This window comes from Salmo salar, chromosome 11 (assembly GCF_965601325.2).
Source record: "Salmo salar chromosome 11, fSalSal1, whole genome shotgun sequence".
NCBI classification, from domain to species: Eukaryota; Metazoa; Chordata; class Actinopteri; order Salmoniformes; family Salmonidae; genus Salmo; species Salmo salar.
The window spans coordinates 21,345,443-21,364,733 of NC_138301.1; the positions used below are offsets into that span (position 1 = coordinate 21,345,443).

Genomic DNA, 19,291 nt, shown 5'->3' on the forward strand with positions numbered 1-19,291 from the left:
ATTTCAGTTGGTTGCGATCCGACAATACACATTTTAAGAAGAATAACATTGGGGGCATTGCGTGAGCATGCGTGCTTCCCTTCTGCACACACAATTTTACAACACATCCAGCGAGGTAAAATGGCGTCGGGTGCCATTTCAACGGAGTCAAAGAAAATAACAGATTTACGAGTTATAGATCTCAAATCTGAACTCAAGCGAAGGAATTTAGATGTCGCAGGTGTGAAGAATGTTTTAATTGCCAGGCTGAAACAGGTAACGAGCTCAATTTATTTATACATGGCGAACGCAAAGCTAACGGCCGCTAGCTAATGTTAGCTACCAAACAGTTGTGGTACGAATTTGATTGAGGCCGTCCTCAACTGCTGCCAGCTAGATAGTTTAGCTACTGGTTTGCTAACCAACTTGTTATGGGATGAATATGTATCTATGTACAGCTTGCTTTTTTCGTAGATGTCAACTAAGATGTTTAGCCTGCTAGCAAACGTTACCGTTGGATGCTGACTTGTTTTCAACTGCAGTACTGCGTGCTCGCGGCCTGGCTTTGCAGCGTCAGGTTGACAAGGTAGCCCACCGTCCTGCATCGATGCAGTCGGTGTGGGGGCGTTGCTTTCACAGGCGCAGGATAAAACCGATGTAGACCTTACCGTGAAATGCTTACTTACATTACCTTAACAAACAAAGCACTTTTAATAAAAATAAGATTTAAGATAATATTTACTGTAGGGGATATTCAAGTAGTATGTAGTAGCCTAAACCTATCAATGTTACATTGAGCTAGGTGAATGGAATATGAATGACAGTCATCAAATATGCTGTAATAGAAATAAGGCCATGCTTATAAAATAAATAATAATTGCCCTCCATCACCTTAAACTGCACCGTTCACCACTAATTTGGGGTTAGGCATAAGGTTAGCAGTGTAGTTAGGGTTAGCTGCTAGGTTTAAAATGAGATTTTAAGTTAAATTGTAGAAATAGGCGGGGCTTATGACTTTGTCTGTGGTAACTAGTGACAACCCGGTATGTAGGAATAAACAATGCCTCTTCGGCAACTACAATGTATTGAGCTGTTGTTGACTTACGACTTGTCCATGGCAGTAAGGTTAGTGCTGTCAGGGATGTGAGTGACCACATCCCAATCCCCACACATTGGCGGTGCGGAATAGGCATTTTTTTCTTCAGTTTTTTTAACCCAATGAGTAACGCCGGTGTGCGTTTTAAAGTGTGTTTGAACTGCATACTTCTGTGTGATTAAGAGTGGCTGAGCTAGAGTGGTGTTTGAGACAAGGGCGGATCCCGAAGGTGCCCAGGGCTGGGTCTTTTTACTAAAATGTCTGTAGAGTCCGAATGGTTTGCGCAACAAACTATTATCTATAAAAAGGTGAGAGGCTCATGTTTTGCTCTATTATGCTCACAAGCTACATAAAAGTAGTTGGAAGGCTAAGGGTTACTTCTACCGAGAAGAGCATAGTGACATTTTTTATTTAGCCTTTATTTAACTAGGCAAGTCAGTTAAGAACAAATTCTTATTTACAATGACTGCCTACCAAAAGGCCTCCTGACGGAGCCTGGGATGAAAAAATACATAAATACAATATAAATATAGGACAAAACACACAACAAGAGAGACAACACTACATAAAGAGAGACCTAAGACAACAACATAGCAAGGCAGCAACACCTGAACACAGCATGGTAGCAACACAACATGGTAGCTACACAATGTGGTAGCAGCACAAAACATGGTACAAACATTATTGGGCGCAGTCAACAGCACAAAGGTCAAGAAGGTAGGGACAACAATACATCACACAAAGCAGCCACAACTGTCAGTAAGAGTGTCCATGATTGAGTCTTTCAATGAAGAGATTGAGATAAAACTGTCCAGTTTGAGTGTTTGCAGCTTGTTCCATGGTGTCTATAATACTATAATAAGCTCACATAGTTGTTGTCACAAACTCCAGTTGTCACTGACTAGTTGGATATTAATATCACAGCGAGCAAACAATTTCTGTACTTACAGCATTCATATAAATTCATTTTTATTAGGTTTATGCTTTGGCGGACCAAATTTTCTGTCAATAAAACTCATGAATGCAATTGTTTTGTGTTCTACTTGTAGCCCAGGTTGTCCTGAAAAGAAAATGGTAAAACACTTCATTGTGAGGCTAAATATAAGGGTGGGACCTGCAGCTAAATTAATATCAGATAAATGACTAGTAATTACAATAGTGTTTTTATTTATTTTTTATTTTTTTATAAATACTTTCTCAGGCCATTGAGGAGGAAGGTGGAGATGCAGAGACAATTGAAATTCCACTCCCAGCAGACACGCCTAATAAAAAAAATGCAAAAGCTAAAGGTAATTTGACATTCCTAATATTTCAATTACTGTTCAATATTTCTGTTTCCATTTCGGATGATATAACTCCATTACTTCCTTAGGAAAGAAAGTGGACTCTGACACTGACAATCCAATGGAAGAAGAACCCTTCTCCAAGGAAGATGAATCCTTCTCCAAGGAAGATGAATACTTCTCCTTCTCCAAGGAAGATGAATCTCCTACCAAGGAAAACAAATATTTTTCCAAGGTTAGTATCACATGAATATGTTTACGTTTGTGGTATGTTTGTGTTTACCCCACTCTCACAGTAGACTAGAGATCATTGGGTTACCATACCCAGATCATAAAAAAAAAAAAAAATGCTGGTATTCAGATTGGTTAACCCGGTTTTAGTAAAGCAGTAGACTGAAACTGTCTTTATGTGTATTTACCTTTCACATTGGTCTCTTTTTCAGGAGGGAGACGAGGATGACGTTGAAGAAGGTATGTTTGTGCTCACACCCTATTGAATTGATTACTTTTTGGGGGGGGTTTGCAGGTAGCCCCCTTTGCGTGAAGGTAAGAATCTGCTATGCCCCCTCTCTCCTCTATGCCTTCCGTTTCTTTTGTCTGCTGGCTGGATACTCAGCAAGCCAGCTATTCAGGACTCATTGTTCATGAATACAACATAGAAGGGACATCCTGTTTGTGGAGGACTTGCTTATTTTTGTCACAGTACTTTTTTTGGGGGTGGGATGTTACCTACTCTTCCAGGCCTGAGATGCAATAGGGCTCCAACAACCATACAGACTGCATGGCACATTCCTTCAAGATAAAAAGCTCAGGAATCAACAGGCTTCTTCAAGGTGAGGGAAAGGTATGCCGGAAGAAGTCAAGCTGAGTTAGAGGGAGATCCAGTGTGCGCTGACGATACCATTGGGGACTCCTGCCCATCGGGGCCCATCCTCCTGTAGCACCCAACTGCAGTACAGATGTCTCAGACGGAGAGAAGAAATCATCGCTGAGAATGCTCAAAGACCAACCAGGACATGATGTACAGTCTTGAGGACACATTTGCTAAGGACTTGAGCCAGTCACTACAGTCACAAGGACAATTAAAGATGACATCAATTTTTTTGTCAACCATCCAAGTCACTTAATAAGACAGACTTTTATGAGGGAAAGAAGACATGGGAGATGACCATAAAGACTATGATGGGAGAGCCCTCGGCAGTAGAACAGCCATAAAATGAGACTGAATTTGACCTCCATGGCTTTGGGCACAGATTTTTTGGGGGTTACAGAAGAAGTTGGACAGATGCTCTTTTCATTTGAACAAATGCCCTCTCTTCAAACTGAAGAACTGGAATGGAGCTCCTAATGACAGCTGCATTGAAGAGTAACTTCACTGTACAGTACTCATAACTGTAAGGATCGCAAAAGAAGTATTGGTGAAGATTATTGAACCACACCACCGTTTTTCAATGAGGAATGTATGTTTTGTGTGTTCCTGTGGTCTTCTACCCTTCGATGACCACTAATACTAAACTTGCTTTCTATTCTACTTTCTAGGTCAAGTAACAGACATGTCAATGTTAAACATTGTGTTTTTTGCCATGTTTTATCCTTATTAAATCCCTCAGATGTAACTGATACAGATGATGGTACTCGCGAAAATTCTAAACCTCCACCCAGTGAGGACGTTGAGGCAGAAGCCGAGGCGGAGGCTGAACAAGTGGAGGAGATCGAAACTGAAGTTGCCGTCTCCGCTAAAGAAGACGAGGACGATAACATATCCGTCACACTCCAGAATGAAGATGCCATCACGCTGGATGTTGATGGTGATGACCTCCTGGAAACAGGTAAACATGTGAAACTTCCAGATTCAGAGGCAGATAAGGGCTGTGACGAGCCAGAGGCCTCTGCTGAGACGAGCCCAAAGGATGCCATGAAGATGGAAGTGGAAGGCCATAAAGATGGTAAGAAGGATGACGGGACGAAGGTTGACTCCTCTAAGAAGGAAAGCAGAGAGGCCTCGAAGAAAGCTGAAATGGGAGACAAAGACAAGGATTCTGGGAAGAAAGGCCCCTCGTCTACTGGGGCATCAGGTCAAGGAAAGAGGTTTGTCTTTCTAGCTATGTCAGTTCTTTAAGATACTACTACCAAGTTCCAGCTCACTGTGAACGCAGCATTGTGGGTAGCCTCAAGATTTTTTTTAACTTTTTTTTTCCTAATGAGAAATGTTCATTGATGTACCTAATGAGCCTCCCATTTGTTACTTTCGTTTGGTTGTTTTTCTGAAGTTGGGTAATTTGTGTCATTAACCAGGAGCTGAAAACAGATGTTACTTTCACCTTTCCAGCACGGTTGCCTTTTCCAGTTCCCATATAGGGCTTTTTTAAAGGGGCAGTAGTCCCTGTGATGTCAGTTTGTCAGAAACATATGAAATGATTCGCTGTGAAGTCGAACGCAATACTGAAGATTTCATTGGTCCAGGGAGTAAATTGGCTGAGAACATGACCCATATCACCCGTGGAAAAGCAATGAAAAAGGCCATTATGGGAGTTTTGTCCAAATGCAAGCCTTGCCCGTGGGGATAAAAAAAAATAATACATACAGAAAAAAAGTTTCTTTTTTGACCAAAAAAGTTGTTTGCCCTGGTGTACGTCATATTCCGCAGGGGCTTTCATATACTGGCACTCATCTCTTGTTTCTTTTTATTTGTTGTGAAATCTGCTTTGTAGTTCTTCAAAGGACAGAGATGGAAAGGCCACAAAAGATGACAAAGGTAAGCATTTTACAGATACATTTCTCAAGTCGTCACTACTAATGATCAGACGATGGTCAAGCGTATGCCTTTATGTAGTGCATGTAATCAATGTGCAGTACTGACTGGACAGCCAAAATGGCATTTTCTCAAGCGTCAGAACAAAAAATGTATCTGTGAATTTTAGTACCACTGGTGTAATCTGCCATATTACCCAGTTTTCTTCACATATCTAAAAAGTAAATTTCTTTGGCATTTTTTAAAGGTGTCTGAAATGATTTCATTTTGTCAAAAGCACCTGCATTTTAACATTTAGTTCTTACCGGTAAGTAACATTAGGCTCTTATAGATTAGTTTGTACAATGTGTAGACATTTTACATGTAAAAGCCTCTACAGTGCATGCATGTATGTTTTTAAACTACCCTATTTCAGGAAGTATCAGCAGTAGCAGTGCAAGCAGCTCCACTCGAAACATCTGGGTGAGCGGCCTGTCCTCCAACACCAAAGCAGCTGATTTGAAAAACCTCTTTGGCAAATATGGGAAGGTAAGCCTAGAGCTTAAAACATCCATAAACTGTTTCTTGTGGTGGGGTACTGGGGTTTGATGTTTCTTACTGTATGGGTGTCATGGTTTTGCTTTGACATATTGGAAACAATTTACTGGTTTACTAGGGGAAAGGGGGATACCAAGTCAGTTGTACAACTGAATGCATTCAACTGAAATGTGTCTTGCGCATTTAACCCAACCCTCTACAAGCAGCATGTAGTTGCTCCGCCCCTAAACAAATTCCTGTCACCGCAGGTTTTTAGTGCCAAAGTGGTTACTAATGCTCGCAGTCCTGGTGCCAAATGTTATGGCTTGGTGACAATGTCTTCCAGTGCAGAGGTGGGAAGGTGCATCTCCCACCTGGACCGCACAGAACTCCACGGCCAGCAGATATCTGTTGAAAGGGTAAGCTGACAAACAGTTGTTTTGCACATTGTTCAGCTAGAATGTTCAGAGAACGATTACAATTTTACAGTTCAGAATCTTTTCTCTGACTTCTATCTTTTGTGACGTCATAGAAATGTCAAGAGTTCTGAAGGTTTTAAGATGTCATTTTGAGAGTTTTCTGCAGAACAACATTGGCTGACATTCTCTTCTGAGCCATTGAGCCAACATGCGCTCTGTCATATTCATTGTAGGGAGAAAAAAGGTGCATGGTCCTTTGTTCTTCAATTCATTGAAATTACATTGCTTCAGAATTGTGACGGAGCCTTTAAATACTGTGACGGAGTATTTGTTGTCTTTTCAGGTTAAAAGTGATCCCTTCAAGAAAGAACCTTCAAAGAAGGAATCAGATGACAAAACCAGCTCAATCAAATCGAGTGACAAACGTAGTGCGTCGACAAACAAGACTAGCACTAGCAAGTAAGTAAGGGAGGAAGAAACACAATCTGTCTTTTTCAGAATGGGGAAATTTGAAAGAAATATTCATTTCTGTGCCTGCTCTTTTTTTCCCCCTAAAGAACCCAGCCATCCTCCAAAAAAGAGGAGAAGAAGTCCGACAAGCCATCAGACAAAGACGGCAAGGATTCATCCAAGAAGCAGGAGTCTAAAAGCACAACATCCAGCTCAGGCCCGGATGCCTCCAAGAAAGATGATAAAAAGCATGGTGGAAGTATGTATGCTCCCTATCTCAGGTTCCTTTTTCTTTAATGTGTTGAAGGGTAGAGTAGTAAAAATTAACCTCTGTGTCCTGTATTGTGTAGGGACCAAGAGCCCTGGCAAGATGGTGGTGATTGATCATGCCAAAGGAGACCTGAACAAAGTGAGACCACCGTTCAGGAGGGGGAGATTTGACAAGCCGGGTTTCACCACCAACAACAACATGATGCAGCGGAGACCCAGATATTTCATGCCTCCCGAAGAGGTTGGTCGCAGTTTTTTTTTCTACCCGACAGTTTGATCATGGAATTTTCTTTTTCATAGTTCACCTCTACATGCTTGTCTTTCCTAGATGGAGATGAATAGAGTTAGAGTTTTCCCCAACAAGGGAGGCAGCAAAGACATCCTCCCCTTTGAGAAGATGAAAGAGCAGAGGTTGCGCGAGCGTATGGTCCGGCTGGAGCGGGTCCGCAGGGCTGTGGAGCTTCGCAGGTCAGCCTGAAACGCAAACTCCTACTGTAATTGTTGTACTTTGTAGTACCGTGAGGATGCTGGGTACTAATGTTTCTGTGACTTCCTGTCCCGTCAGGCGGCGTGAGATAGCGGAGCGGGAACGCCGAGAGCGTGAGCGTATCAGTCTGATTAGGGAGCGGGAGGAGAGAGAGAACCTGCTCCGGGAACGCCACAGGCTTGAGGTGGAGAGGCAGAAACTGGAGAGGGAGCGCATGGAGAGGGAAAGGCTGGAGAGAGAAAGGATCCGCATAGAGCAGGTGCTTGGACTCAAATCATTAAGGATGTTTAGTCTTCTAGGCTGTACCTTAGTTGGTTGTTGTAAAAACGACAGGAGGAAGGTGAGTTGTTTACTCAATGTTCATTCTGGTGCTCTTTCAAAGGCTCTTAGGAGCATTTTTGAGCAGATAATTGTGAGCAAACCATATAGTGGATTGATAATGTAATGCTGACGTTATATCTCTGTAATGCAGGAGCGGCGTAAAGAGGCGGAGCGTATGGCTCGTGAGCGGGAGGAGCTGAGGAGGCAGCAGGAGCAGCTCCGCTACGAGCAGGAGAAGAGAAACAACCTGAAGAGAGGCCGCGATGTGGACCACAGGTACACAAGGCCACACTAGTTGGGGATGGGATGTTTGCTCTGTGTAGTTGAGGCTCTGATCGTGGACAACCAGCTTCCACCATTATGTCCATGAAGTTGCAGGATAGGTTATAGAGCAGCTTGTGCAGTACTGCTTTGTCGTCTCCCCTGCACACAGACTTGTCTCCCATGCTATCCTGGTCTGTCTGCATCCCACGGCAGACAGGGATGCTTGATCTCAGACATGACAAGCAGATGTCAATTTGACCATCAAGTGAAAGATACATTTTGGTATCATATCTGACCAAGCTCAAAAAGTGGTATTCCACACCAGTTTACTTGTCACCCAGCTAAAACATTCTCCATTGAATGTTTCAGCCGGAGGGATGATCCCTATTGGAATGGCAACAAGAAGATCCAGCCAGAGTCTGAGGGCCGTCTCAACCAGGGCTCGGACTACAACCGCCAGCAGAACCGCTTTACTGAGTTCAGCCCCCGAGAGAGAGGCAGAGGCTTCCCCGAGGCTGCAGCCGTGGAGCCCAACACCATTGAGAGGTAGGCCCTCTGATAAGCCCTCTTGTTTATATAGTCCTTTTTGCAAATAAAGCAACCTGAACCTAAACAGGCAAAGAGCAAGCTACACACAGCCCACATAGCAGTTTAGCACGTCTATCCCCCTCCAGTAATAGTCAGCTCTTGACAGAATCTGACAATCCATTTTGGGTGTGGGGGGTTTTCAGACGTAACCGCTTCAACAGTGAGCCTGAGGCCAAGAAGTCCCGTCCCGCTGCTCGCAGGGACAGCTCTGGGTTTGAGCGCTACCCCAAGAACTTTGAGACTGCCCGCAGGGCCGAGCTTCCTCCAACTCCACGCGCAGACATCCGTCTCACAGACCGCAGAGAGATCCGAGACAGGGACGAGCGTCGGGCCGCGCCCATGCCGGAGCGTCGGGCCGCGCCCATGCCGGAGCGTCGGGCCGCGCCCATGCCGGAGCGTCGGGCCGCGCCCATGCCGGAGCGTCGGGCCGCGCCCATGCCGGAGCGCCGGGCCGCGCCCATGCCGGAGCGGCCAGCAGGGGGCAGAGCACCCATGCCTGGCATGTCTCATACTAGCCGCTCCCCCAGAGGCACCGGGCACACTGGTCATGCTACTCATACTGGGCATGCAGGATGGAAGAATGACGGCAGCATGAGTGCACCTAAGGGGGACATACGGTCAGAATGGATGCCTAGTGTGCTTGTTTAAAGTTTGTAGACAATGGCCTTTTGTTGTAATCCGTGTGGTAATAATCCTGTCTCTGTGGTTATGTAGTGGAGCTGTGCGTACCGGAGGTATGCGGCCAGAGCGTTCAAGCAGAGATGGCCAGGGGCCTGCTCTCAGAGGAGGCTCCTCAGCCAGCCGAGGAAGATCCAACTTCAGTGGCCGGGATGGAGGAAGACCCATGGTCATGGCAGACCAGGTCAGCACCTCACCAATCCCCCATAACTAAATCTACACATTCAATACCCTCCATTTCCTCTATTTTAGTTACATTTCAGATAGGGAATTCATAACTACATTCTCCCCTGTTCTCTACCCAGCATTTCAGCTCTGGCCGCCAGGTGGTGGTGGAGCGGCATGGCCGGGACCAGCCGGCCCCCAGGAAGGAGTGGCATGGTGGGGCTGGATCCCAGGGAGGGGGCTTCCCAGACAGCCGCAGGATGGGAGACAGCCGTGGCAGCATGATGGCCCCACACTCAAGGTATTCACTGCCGTTGCAGTAAGACTGTACTTTTCCCTTTATCCAGATTACAACCTCTCACTTTCAGTTAATTGAAATTGGAACCTTTTTTCTAAATATCACCCTTTCTGAAACAAGCTTTACAAAGCTGGTTGCAATTCCAGTTTCATCTCCCAGAAAAGACGGAACAAATATTACAACACATATGGTTAAACTCAAATATGCTAATTGTTTTAAAAAACATTTATGGGTAAACTTATTTGTTAATGATATTATGAATAGGAAAGGTGGAGTTGTGTCACATGTGCGGTTAACACAAATATGTGGAATTGTTAGCTCTATCTAAAATTACAACCAACTGATTGGTGCATTACTGCAAAAATGTAGGAGACAAGGGGGAGAAGGGGAGCTTGTTTGTCTGTCCTTTATTAAAGACCAAAATTAGAGAGAAAAGTTGTCATGAATAGAAAAAATATTCCAGTTTTATTTGAGGTCAAATGTTGACCGTGGCACCATACAGGTTGCAAAATACTTTTCTGATGTGCTGACTCCATGGCACATGGTTTATAAACATACACAAAACTACGCTTGACTCAAAACTAAGTTTTTCTATTTAAATTATTATACAATATTCTTGCCACCAAAAGAAGAATTATGTATATTGGGCATACAACCAATTCGACCACTTATTCTGGTATTGCTCCTATGTAGCCTGTTTCTGGTCACAGGTTCAGGAGTGGTTAAACAGTCATAACATTGTTCCAAAATGAGCCCTACAAATAGCACTGTTGGTCGATCAGGAAAGCCATACTCAATGAACAACAAAAATATATATATTTTTAATATCCCATTTTTAGAAAGGTTTGAGAATCTGTGTAAGACATCACAGAACAGTTGAAAAATAAATGGCACAAGGAAATCAAGAGCAGGTGGCATGGTGGGAGATAGGTGGGATGGGCTGAGAGAAGCCGAGGGGTGGATTTAATCTGTAATAGTTGTGACAGAAATGAATATGTCATGTGTACCGGACTTGTCTGAGCACTATGAATTAGGCTTGGGTGGTATCCATGTTTCCATACGGTCATTTTGCCATGCCGGGATATGCTGTAATACCTACACTGAACACAAGGAGCACTATTTTCAAACCCCACTGCGCCTCTGTAAAATTCCATAGAGAACGCTAACTAAATACTAAAGAGGACATTGTGAACATTTTATACAGTCTCTAACCTAAAATATTTGCAGGACAGACATCCCAGCTCAAAGTTATACAAGTAACTAAAAATGCTCCACAGTTTGCTGCATCCAGAAAGCAAATATTAGACAGCAAGGCTCTTGATCCAGGAGGGGATTCTCTGCTGTTACAAGCAAAGCTTGATTTTGAAAGAAGCTAACCACTTAACCAGATGGCTAACTAGTAAACCAAATGCACAACTACAGAGCATTTAGCACATTTTAGACAGTTAATAGGTATAAGATAACTAACTAGATCACCTGGCGTGTGCTACACAAGTGAGTGACTCACAAGGCTCTGGTCTGTCCTTGTTGTGTGCTTGTAAACAAACACCACGTGACTGGGGACTACCAGTATGCTTAATAATGAAAAATGACCACGTGCTTCTTTCTCCTAACTGATTGCACAAGTTGACTGTAGGTATTTACTTTAAAGTAGATACAAATATTCAACGGTATTAGCCATGGTTTTTCCATACCGCCATTTCCAAATACCCCGGTATACCGCCCAAGCAAACAAGTATTCTGGTAGAAGCCATATTCGAGCTTCTATGTATTTACTCATTACTGTATGCAACACTGTTTTTAGGCAGAAATGTATTTTTGTTTCTCCAGCCACTCTTCGTCTGCAATGAACAGAATCGTGCAGATCACCAACAGTTCCATGTCCAGTGTTGGCGGATTCAAGCCCTTCAAAGGAGCACCCCGGCGGTTCTAACTGCCTCTCCCCAGATCAGCTTAAGCTTATTTTTCAAAAATACATTGTTTTTTTTAAGAGGCTGGTTTCTAGCCATAAGGTTGATATAGAAATGTTTTGTTCTGTATAGGTTACCGCAATGTATGGTTTCCTAACAGTTGTGCTGTGACTTAAACAACCCTGTGCACATAATGTTCAACTTACCTTTAGAATAGAATTGTACAGCTTTAGTTATTTGTAACAAGTTTGACGTTAACTGCTCTTCCCCTAACTGAAACTGTAAGCAGATCAATGTGTTCTTTAACCATCATTTTTAGTTATGCCCCTGGTGCTTCTGAAGGTTAAATTATACATCTTGCTCATTTTGTCTTTGCTCCTACATTTGACTCATGAAGTGCACATACAAGACATCACACATTGAGTGGTTGTGAAAAGAGAATGTAAGTTTTATTGTCCATGTACTTTAAATCAGGCTGAATGTCCCTCGTCTAAGGCATTTTGTTACAGAAGAAACACCATCTACATTTTGCAACGGTACTGTGATAGGCTATACATTATTTGGTCATATGTATATAAACATTTGAACCTTCCAACATGAGGATTGACCTTTTCATATTCACAAGGTGTTAAACATAAGTGAAAATATTAACATCATTGAAATTATACTCCACTGGATGTCATTAGTAAGCAATTGTTGCATTTAAATCAACAGAACAAGTTCAACCAACATGGGGGATTGCATTCATGTTCTGTGCTCCAGAATCTGATTTTACACATGAAACTACTAGGGGATTAACAATTGTCACCACTCTATAAATGTAAAAATAGCCAAATTAACTTTTAAAATCCATTCCCTCTAGATGACCAGCCAGTGGCATTTTTATTAGTGTGAAAAGCTACAAAACAATTATGGCCATAACAGGTTGACAGCTACCTGATGAAGGGGCTACACAGTACTTAATGTACTTTTATTGAAAGGGGCTACACAGTACTTAATGTACTTTTAACCAGCCCTTTCATACCTTTGTCAAAGAAACAATTGAGCATTTCATATTCAACTAACTGTTGAAGAGCTACTGTTGTAGCAATTCCAGACAGTATTCCATTTTTACAAGGTACCCAAAGAACAATAGCACTCACACAATTTCTAATTCTGTATAAAATGAGGTATTTTCTCTTCTCTTAGGCTGCGTTTACACAGGCAGACCAATTCTGATCTTTTTTCTCACTAATTGGTCAAAAAGACCAATTAGTGGAAAGAATATGCCTAGTAGTGCATATCAATGTAACAGTGCAAAACCAATTACAATGACTATGTTCAAGGACTACCTTGTTAAGACTGTTTGTACAGTATTTACCCCCAAGCACTATAACAAGGCTTACACACATTCACTTGAGACAATCCACAAACAAAATCCTTATCAATTATTCTGAAGAACAACATTAAAGCTGAAACACAAAACAATATCTAGATACTGGTAAATAATGCAATGACTCCAAAACATTACATTACATTTAAGTCATTTAGCAGACGCTCTTATCCAGAGCGACTTACAAAATGGTGCAAGCTTACGCACAAAAATGTTTTAAAGAAAAGTGTGTGTGAGGCAGCTGTGAAACATCTTGTTGCTCCCCCAAAAACCTCAAAGTAATTAGATAAAGTGGCCCTTTGAGGTTCTCATCATAACTCAGTACTAGTTGCCTTTTGAACGTTGTTACAAATGGGTTTAGGCCACTGGGAAGGTTGACCACATGAACAAGTATAATTAAAGCTGTAGTGTGACTAACTTTAAAATGGATGTTATTTTACAAACGAAACAAGAGTATGGATGGTGGTCCCTGACACTCAAAGGGACGTGGTCTTTCGCCCATCCCCCCAACCTTTCACAAAATCACTGTCGTCAATAATGTAAAGGACATACTGTAGCATACCATAAGGATGTACACGCTCGCTTCAACATAGGTGTTTCTCTTTAAGTCCTGTCTATTCAGTCAGATTACTTTTTGGGTAGTCATTGTGAACATAAACGCAGCAGCAGTTTACTCACTTTCTAAAAGCAGCCTTGAATTCCATTACAAGTGGCAAACCTATTCTAGTGTAAAGTCATAGTGAATTCCTTTGACTAGGTAGGCCTGAGAGAAGCTCAGAAACCCATTGTAATGCCATCCATGAACATAACTAGCAATAATTATGAACAGCCTGATAATATGAAGTCGACCTAGTTAGATACTATGTGTTGAAATAATTTGTTACCTATATGTGGTTACACATTTACATCACAACACAGTCTCTCGAGGGAGTTACTACAGGGTATATTCAATACTTTACAATGTTATATACCTATCTTTGCTGTTGCCAAGGCAGCTAATACACAAACAATTTACAAAAGACACTCAAGGATATGTCCCTTCAGAGAAGGCCTGAGAGTATTTCTGATGTCTAGTTTACCATCTACAGATTGTCTCATTCCGGTAATACACCTGTTTCCGTTTATTCTTATAAAAGATATTGTAAATGTTGTAAGGCATTTTCTATACAGAGTAAGTGTGGCCTCGTGAGGACCGTATAGACAGGCTGAGCTAACCCCAGTCCTCAAGTCCAGCCTGCAGACAAGCCTTACTAGTCAGGTAGCCTACTCCTACAAGATGCAGCCAGTAGCCAGGCAAAAATAAATACGAAGTACTGGACTTGTCCTTGAAGGCTGGGGTTGTCCATTTCTGAACAATGAGAATGAAATGTAACAGCCAAAAATAGGAGACCCCTTAACTAGCAGCACTGCGAGGAGTCCCCCCTATAACTGTGTTTCTAGGACTGACGTACAACACAAGGCTTGAGTCAAGGCATCCAGCTGGAATGTGTAGATAGAAAACAGTAAATCTCTCAGGAGGCAGTACCATAGTAGGACAATGGCGCAAACTACTAGCTAGCTCTCATAAATGTGCATTAGGTATGTACACAATGTATATCAATTTGTCTGAAAGTCAGATGTTGTAGGAGGAACACATGGATTCAAAAATGGCTACAGTAGAAAATCCTACTTCCATAACTCAACGAGGAGGTTATGAGGCTTCCCATATTGACAACATCTCTGTCAGCTTTTTACGGCGTGACCAGCAGTTTAACTGCCAGCAAATCTGTGTGACATTGGGCACTTCAGATTATTAGTGTAGGATACTGCTATCGCTCTGCCTCAGCAGCCAATAACCAGCCAAGTCTCTCAGGGACAGCGTAAGAGTGAGCGACAGTAGTCAAATTAGGTGCACCGTCCTGTTTCTCCATGGTTCTGTCTGTGTGTGAATCATAAAAAGCAAATATGAGAAATTAAATACATTGCATAGCTTTCAATCCAACTGCTCATATACATCGTAACATTTTTTGTTGATGTTAGGTTATTTCCAAGTTGAAATTAAGAGCATAAATCAATGCAGCCGAGCATATCAGCCACACATACACACTGTAGACACCAAAACCACACACACACACCAGAATTCAACACTGCCATACTCTGGTAAGGCCAATCTGGATAGGGCGAGTCTTAAATGGCAGATGAGGGTTGGTAGAGACAGCACTTACCAAAGTATGGCACTGACTTCCAGGCCTCTCAGGAAGAACAGGGATGTGGGTAGTGTTAGAGAGATATACAAAAGGCTTGTCACAACAGGGTCTTACATGAATTTCTAACCGGCAAAAACAAATGAATCCCTTTCAATTTAAGTATATACCAAAATAAAATAGTTATCTAAAATACTCTCACACACGCATACAAACACACATGCGCAAAAACACACTTAATGTAGTAATTTGGCATCCATTAACGTGGTGAAGAGACAGGAGTGCTTAGATATTACACTCACTGATGTCACGATCACCTCATCTCTATCCCAATAAGACTCTGAACAAACTCTTGATTATCTCCAATTGGAAGGAGCTAAATGACCCCCACCAACCAATAGCTAGGAAACGAAGGTTATGTGTTTACAGTAGAAAGTCTAACGCTCAAAAACAGAAGTGAATCAAAGCAGGCATATCTACACATGTGCTGTAAAAAAAAAAAATAGCTTATCAACTGCAATAATGAAAATGAATGAAAACGATTTCCTTGAAAAAAGTTGGTGCCATGAGAGATATTTCAGATTCTGAATTCTTTCCCTCCCAGCATCCTGTTTCTGGGATTTTTCTCATTTTGCTATAAAAATCACCCCCATTAACCTGAACCCCAGATCACAAATATAGTGCACTGTGCGACTTGTAACAAAGTTTGGCCAACTGTACGAAAGATTAGTGGTAGCTGTCATAGCGTCCCTTCCTCTGTTGTCCGGGCCCACTGAGGGTAGAGGATGACAGGCACCAGTGGCTTGGGAACGGCAACTCCTCAGTTTGTCTCATCGCTCTTCAAAAAGGGGCTGTGCGTAGGGTGTCAGGTCAATGTGAAAAAAAAATTCTGCCCCGCTCTTTCTCTCTCACACAAACACACAACCATCCTCTGTTACAATAGAACACATTTGTCTTTATCCTTGGGCTCTTTTTTGGGTTTGCGCTCCCCGGCAGAGGGCTGCTTCCCTGGGCTGGGCGTGGCTCCAGCTGCTGTTGATGATGCTGCTGCTGCTGCTGCTGCTGCTGATGATGATGATGCTGCTTCTGCTGCTGCTCTGTCTGCTTCGTCACTGCCCTCTGCTGGCTGCTGCACAACAGACAGGATGGAACAGGAGCATCAACCACAATACCTACCTGTGGCTCATTCAAGCGGGTGAATAACCTGTTGGGGCTAAGGGGCAGTATTTGCACGGCCGGATAAAAAAACGTACCCGATTTAAACTGGTTACTACTCTTGCCCAGAAACGAGAATATGCATATAATTAGTAGATTTGGATAGAAAACACTAAAGTTTCTAAAACTGTTTGAATGGTGTGTGAGTATAACAGAACTCATATGGCAGGCAAAAACCTGAGAAGATTCCATACAGGAAGTGCCCTGTCTGACAATTTGTTGTCCTTCAGTTGCATCTCTATCGAAAATACAGCATCTCTGCTGTAACGTGACATTTTCTAAGGCTTCCATTGGCTCTCAGAAGGCGCCAGAAAGTGTAATGGGGTGTCTGCAGTCTCTGGGCGAAGTACAGCAGCTCTGTTTGTGAGTGGTCAGCCTGGGAACAGTGAGACTGAGAAGCGCGTTCATGAGAATTCTAAATTTTTTTCTTTCAGCCTTTGAATGAATACAACGTCGCCCGGTTGGAATATTATCGCTATTTTATGAGAAAAATTGCATAAAAATTGATTTTAAACAGCGTTTGACATGCTTCGAAGTACAGTAATGGAATATTTTGAATTTTTTTGTCACGAAATGCGCGTCACCCTTCGGATAGTGACCTGAACGCACAAACAAAATGGAGGTATTTGAATACAACTATGGATTATTTGGAACCAAAACAACATTTGTTGTTGAAGTAGAAGTCCTGGGAGTGCATTCTGACGAAGAACAGCAAAGGTAATCCAATTTTTCTTATAGTAAATCTGAGTTTGGTGAGGGCCAAACTTGGTGGGTGTCAAATTAGCTAGCCGTGATGGCCGGGCTATGTACTCAGAATATTGCAAAATGTGCTTTCGCCGAAAAGCTATTTTAAAATCTGACACCGCGATTGCATAAAGGAGTTCTGTATCTATAATTCTTAAAATAATTATTATGTATTTTGTGAACGTTAATCGTGAGTAATTTAGTAAATTCACCGGAAGTTTGCGGTGGGTATGCTAGTTCTGAACATCACATGCTAATGTAAAAAGCTGTTTTTTGATATAAATATGAACTTGATTGAACAAAACATGCATGTATTGTATAACATAATGTCCTAGGAGTGTCATCTGATGAAGATCATCAAAGGTTAGTGCTGCATTTAGCTGTGGTTTTGGTTTTTGTGACATATGCTTGCTTTGAAAATGGCTGTGTGATTATTTTTGGCAGGGTACTCTCCTGACATAATCTAATATTTTGCTTTCGGTGTAAAGCCTTTTTAAAATCGGAAAATATGGTTAGATTAACGAGAGTCTTGTCTTTAAAATGGTGTAAAATAGTCATATGTTTGAGAAATTGAAGTTATAGCATTTTTGAGGTATTTGTATTGCGCGCCACGCGATTCCACTGGCTGCGTCCCACCTCGCCCAGACAGGATAAGCAACATTATAAACTGGGTAGTTCGAGCCCTGAATGCTGATTGGCTGACAGCCGTGGTTTATCAGACCGTATACCACGGGTATAACAAAACATGTATTTTTACTACTCTAATTACATTGGTAACTAGTTTATAATAGCAATAAGGCACCTTGGGGGTTTGTGGTATATGGCCAATATACCACGGCTAAGGGCTGTATCCAAAAGAACAGACCTGAGCCGTGCATTATTGCTTAATTACATCACAATCACATTGAACATACAGATACATTCATACAGAACATGTATTGTGTACAACAGATTCATGTCAGCTATATATTTAATTTCTATCTGACTAAGCCCCTGACTCTGCTATATCTATATAAACTGACAACCCTTACCCTTTTTCTCATCCTCATTCCTCATTTTTTCCTACGCACCTTTCTCATCATATTCCTCATTCAATTCCACTCTTCGCATCTTCCCTCCCCCCTTCTCACAAGCTCCCCTCCTGCTCAGAGGGGTTGGGTTAAATGCGGAAGACACATTTCAGTTGAAGGCATTCAGTTGTACAACTGACTAGGTATCCCCCTTTCCCTCCCACCCAGGCTCCTTCCCCGACCTGTGCTTGTGCTGCGGCAGCCTGCTCCTGTTCCTGGAAGTACTGGGAGGCTCGTCGGTCCTCCTCCTCCTGCAGCTTCTTGGCCAGCTCCAGGTCACTGATGCCCTCGGGGAGCTGCTCCCACTGCAGGTCCTGACACTGCTGCTCCTGCTGCAGCGACAACGCCATCAGGTAGTCCTGCATACAGAGAGGAGAGGGGGTAAAGAGAGAGGGATAGAAAGAAAGAATCAAAAAGAAATAAAGGAAAGAAAAGAAAGAGAATAGGACCAGGTCAATGCGTTTCACATCATGGTGTTTACACTGTTACCGGAGTGATGTGCCACTGCCAAGAGCTGAAGTATAATTATTTTAATTTTTTTTAAAGTAAGCCTAGTTGTAAGCTACAAAGCACCAGCCATTTTTAAAGTCAGGGCTACAGACCTTTTTATTCATTCATAACCCTCATGTAGAGTAAAACCAAATATTTTCCTGAGTGCAGCATCAGACTGTCTTAATTGTCGGCTGTAATATGCCCTCTCAAGCATAAGAGTGTCTGGGTGGATGAGAGCGCGAGTATATGATCCCTCCCTCCCTCTTTGTGCTGGGTGAGGGTGGTGAATATGGACCCTGGCAGATGGACAAGCTGCTGGGCAGCCCTGCCACCAGGCCAGCCAATCAGCTGTCGTCACAAATGGACACAAACCACATCATGCATTATTAAACAGCCAATCGAAGCGCAGCGTGATGCAGCGCAGTACAGAGGGAGGCGCCACATGTCACGGTCATCTCCTGATCAGGCATTCAGACATTAAAACCCTGAGTGGGAGGGGGGGGGGGGTTAACGGGAGAGCAGAGGAGCTTTGAACATCTATTATTGAGGAACTCTTCCCCGCTACTTCTCCAGAGCTGAGTGCAGATGGAGCAGGCTAGGGAGCCACGGGGAAAACAGAGCCCAGATAGAAGGGATGTGTAATACTTGCTGTACCCTTTATACAATCCACTCTGTTAATCTTCAGGTGAACTCTGATTGTGACTCACCCTGACTTAGTATGTTTGTAATGCTGCACTGT

At 42.7% G+C, this 19,291-nt stretch overlaps 2 protein-coding genes across 3 annotated transcripts in view; one reads left to right on the plus strand and one right to left on the minus strand.

The window, feature by feature from the left end:
- Nucleotides 1–11,960, plus strand: LOC106562202 (SAFB-like transcription modulator). The gene is made up of 19 exons (XM_014126902.3): nt 1–255; nt 2,277–2,364; nt 2,448–2,593; nt 2,802–2,829; nt 3,969–4,446; nt 5,070–5,113; nt 5,526–5,638; nt 5,896–6,045; nt 6,389–6,504; nt 6,603–6,754; nt 6,846–7,006; nt 7,094–7,233; nt 7,331–7,511; nt 7,725–7,849; nt 8,207–8,383; nt 8,569–9,042; nt 9,140–9,287; nt 9,409–9,569; nt 11,397–11,960. Exons 1-19 carry the CDS (start codon nt 121–123, stop codon nt 11,497–11,499), a joined length of 3,120 nt encoding a protein of 1,039 aa, XP_013982377.3. The 5' UTR covers nt 1–120; the 3' UTR covers nt 11,500–11,960.
- mindy2 (MINDY lysine 48 deubiquitinase 2) overlaps nt 11,901–19,291 on the minus strand; it is a 26,147-nt gene continuing 18,756 nt past the window's right edge. The window contains exons 8-9 of one of the 2 annotated variants that reach the window (XM_014126904.3): nt 18,243–18,419; nt 11,901–16,157 (exon numbers count right to left, since the gene is read on the minus strand). In XM_014126904.3, the coding sequence (XP_013982379.2) occupies nt 15,966–16,157; nt 18,243–18,419 (369 nt within the window). In that variant the 3' untranslated portion in view covers nt 11,901–15,965. Of the gene's footprint in view, nt 16,161–18,242; nt 18,420–19,291 lie in introns of both variants that reach the window. The other variant, XM_014126903.2, reaches the window with a different exon arrangement.

Coding starts and splice junctions, on each gene's coding strand:
- LOC106562202 (XM_014126902.3), top strand. CDS start 121: ATGGCGTCGGGTGCCATTTCAACGGAGTCAAAGAAAATAACAGATTTA. Junction 6,505..6,602: donor AACAAGACTAGCACTAGCAA/GTAAGTAAGGGA, acceptor TTCCCCCTAAAG/AACCCAGCCATCCTCCAAAA. Junction 7,234..7,330: donor AGGGCTGTGGAGCTTCGCAG/GTCAGCCTGAAA, acceptor CTGTCCCGTCAG/GCGGCGTGAGATAGCGGAGC.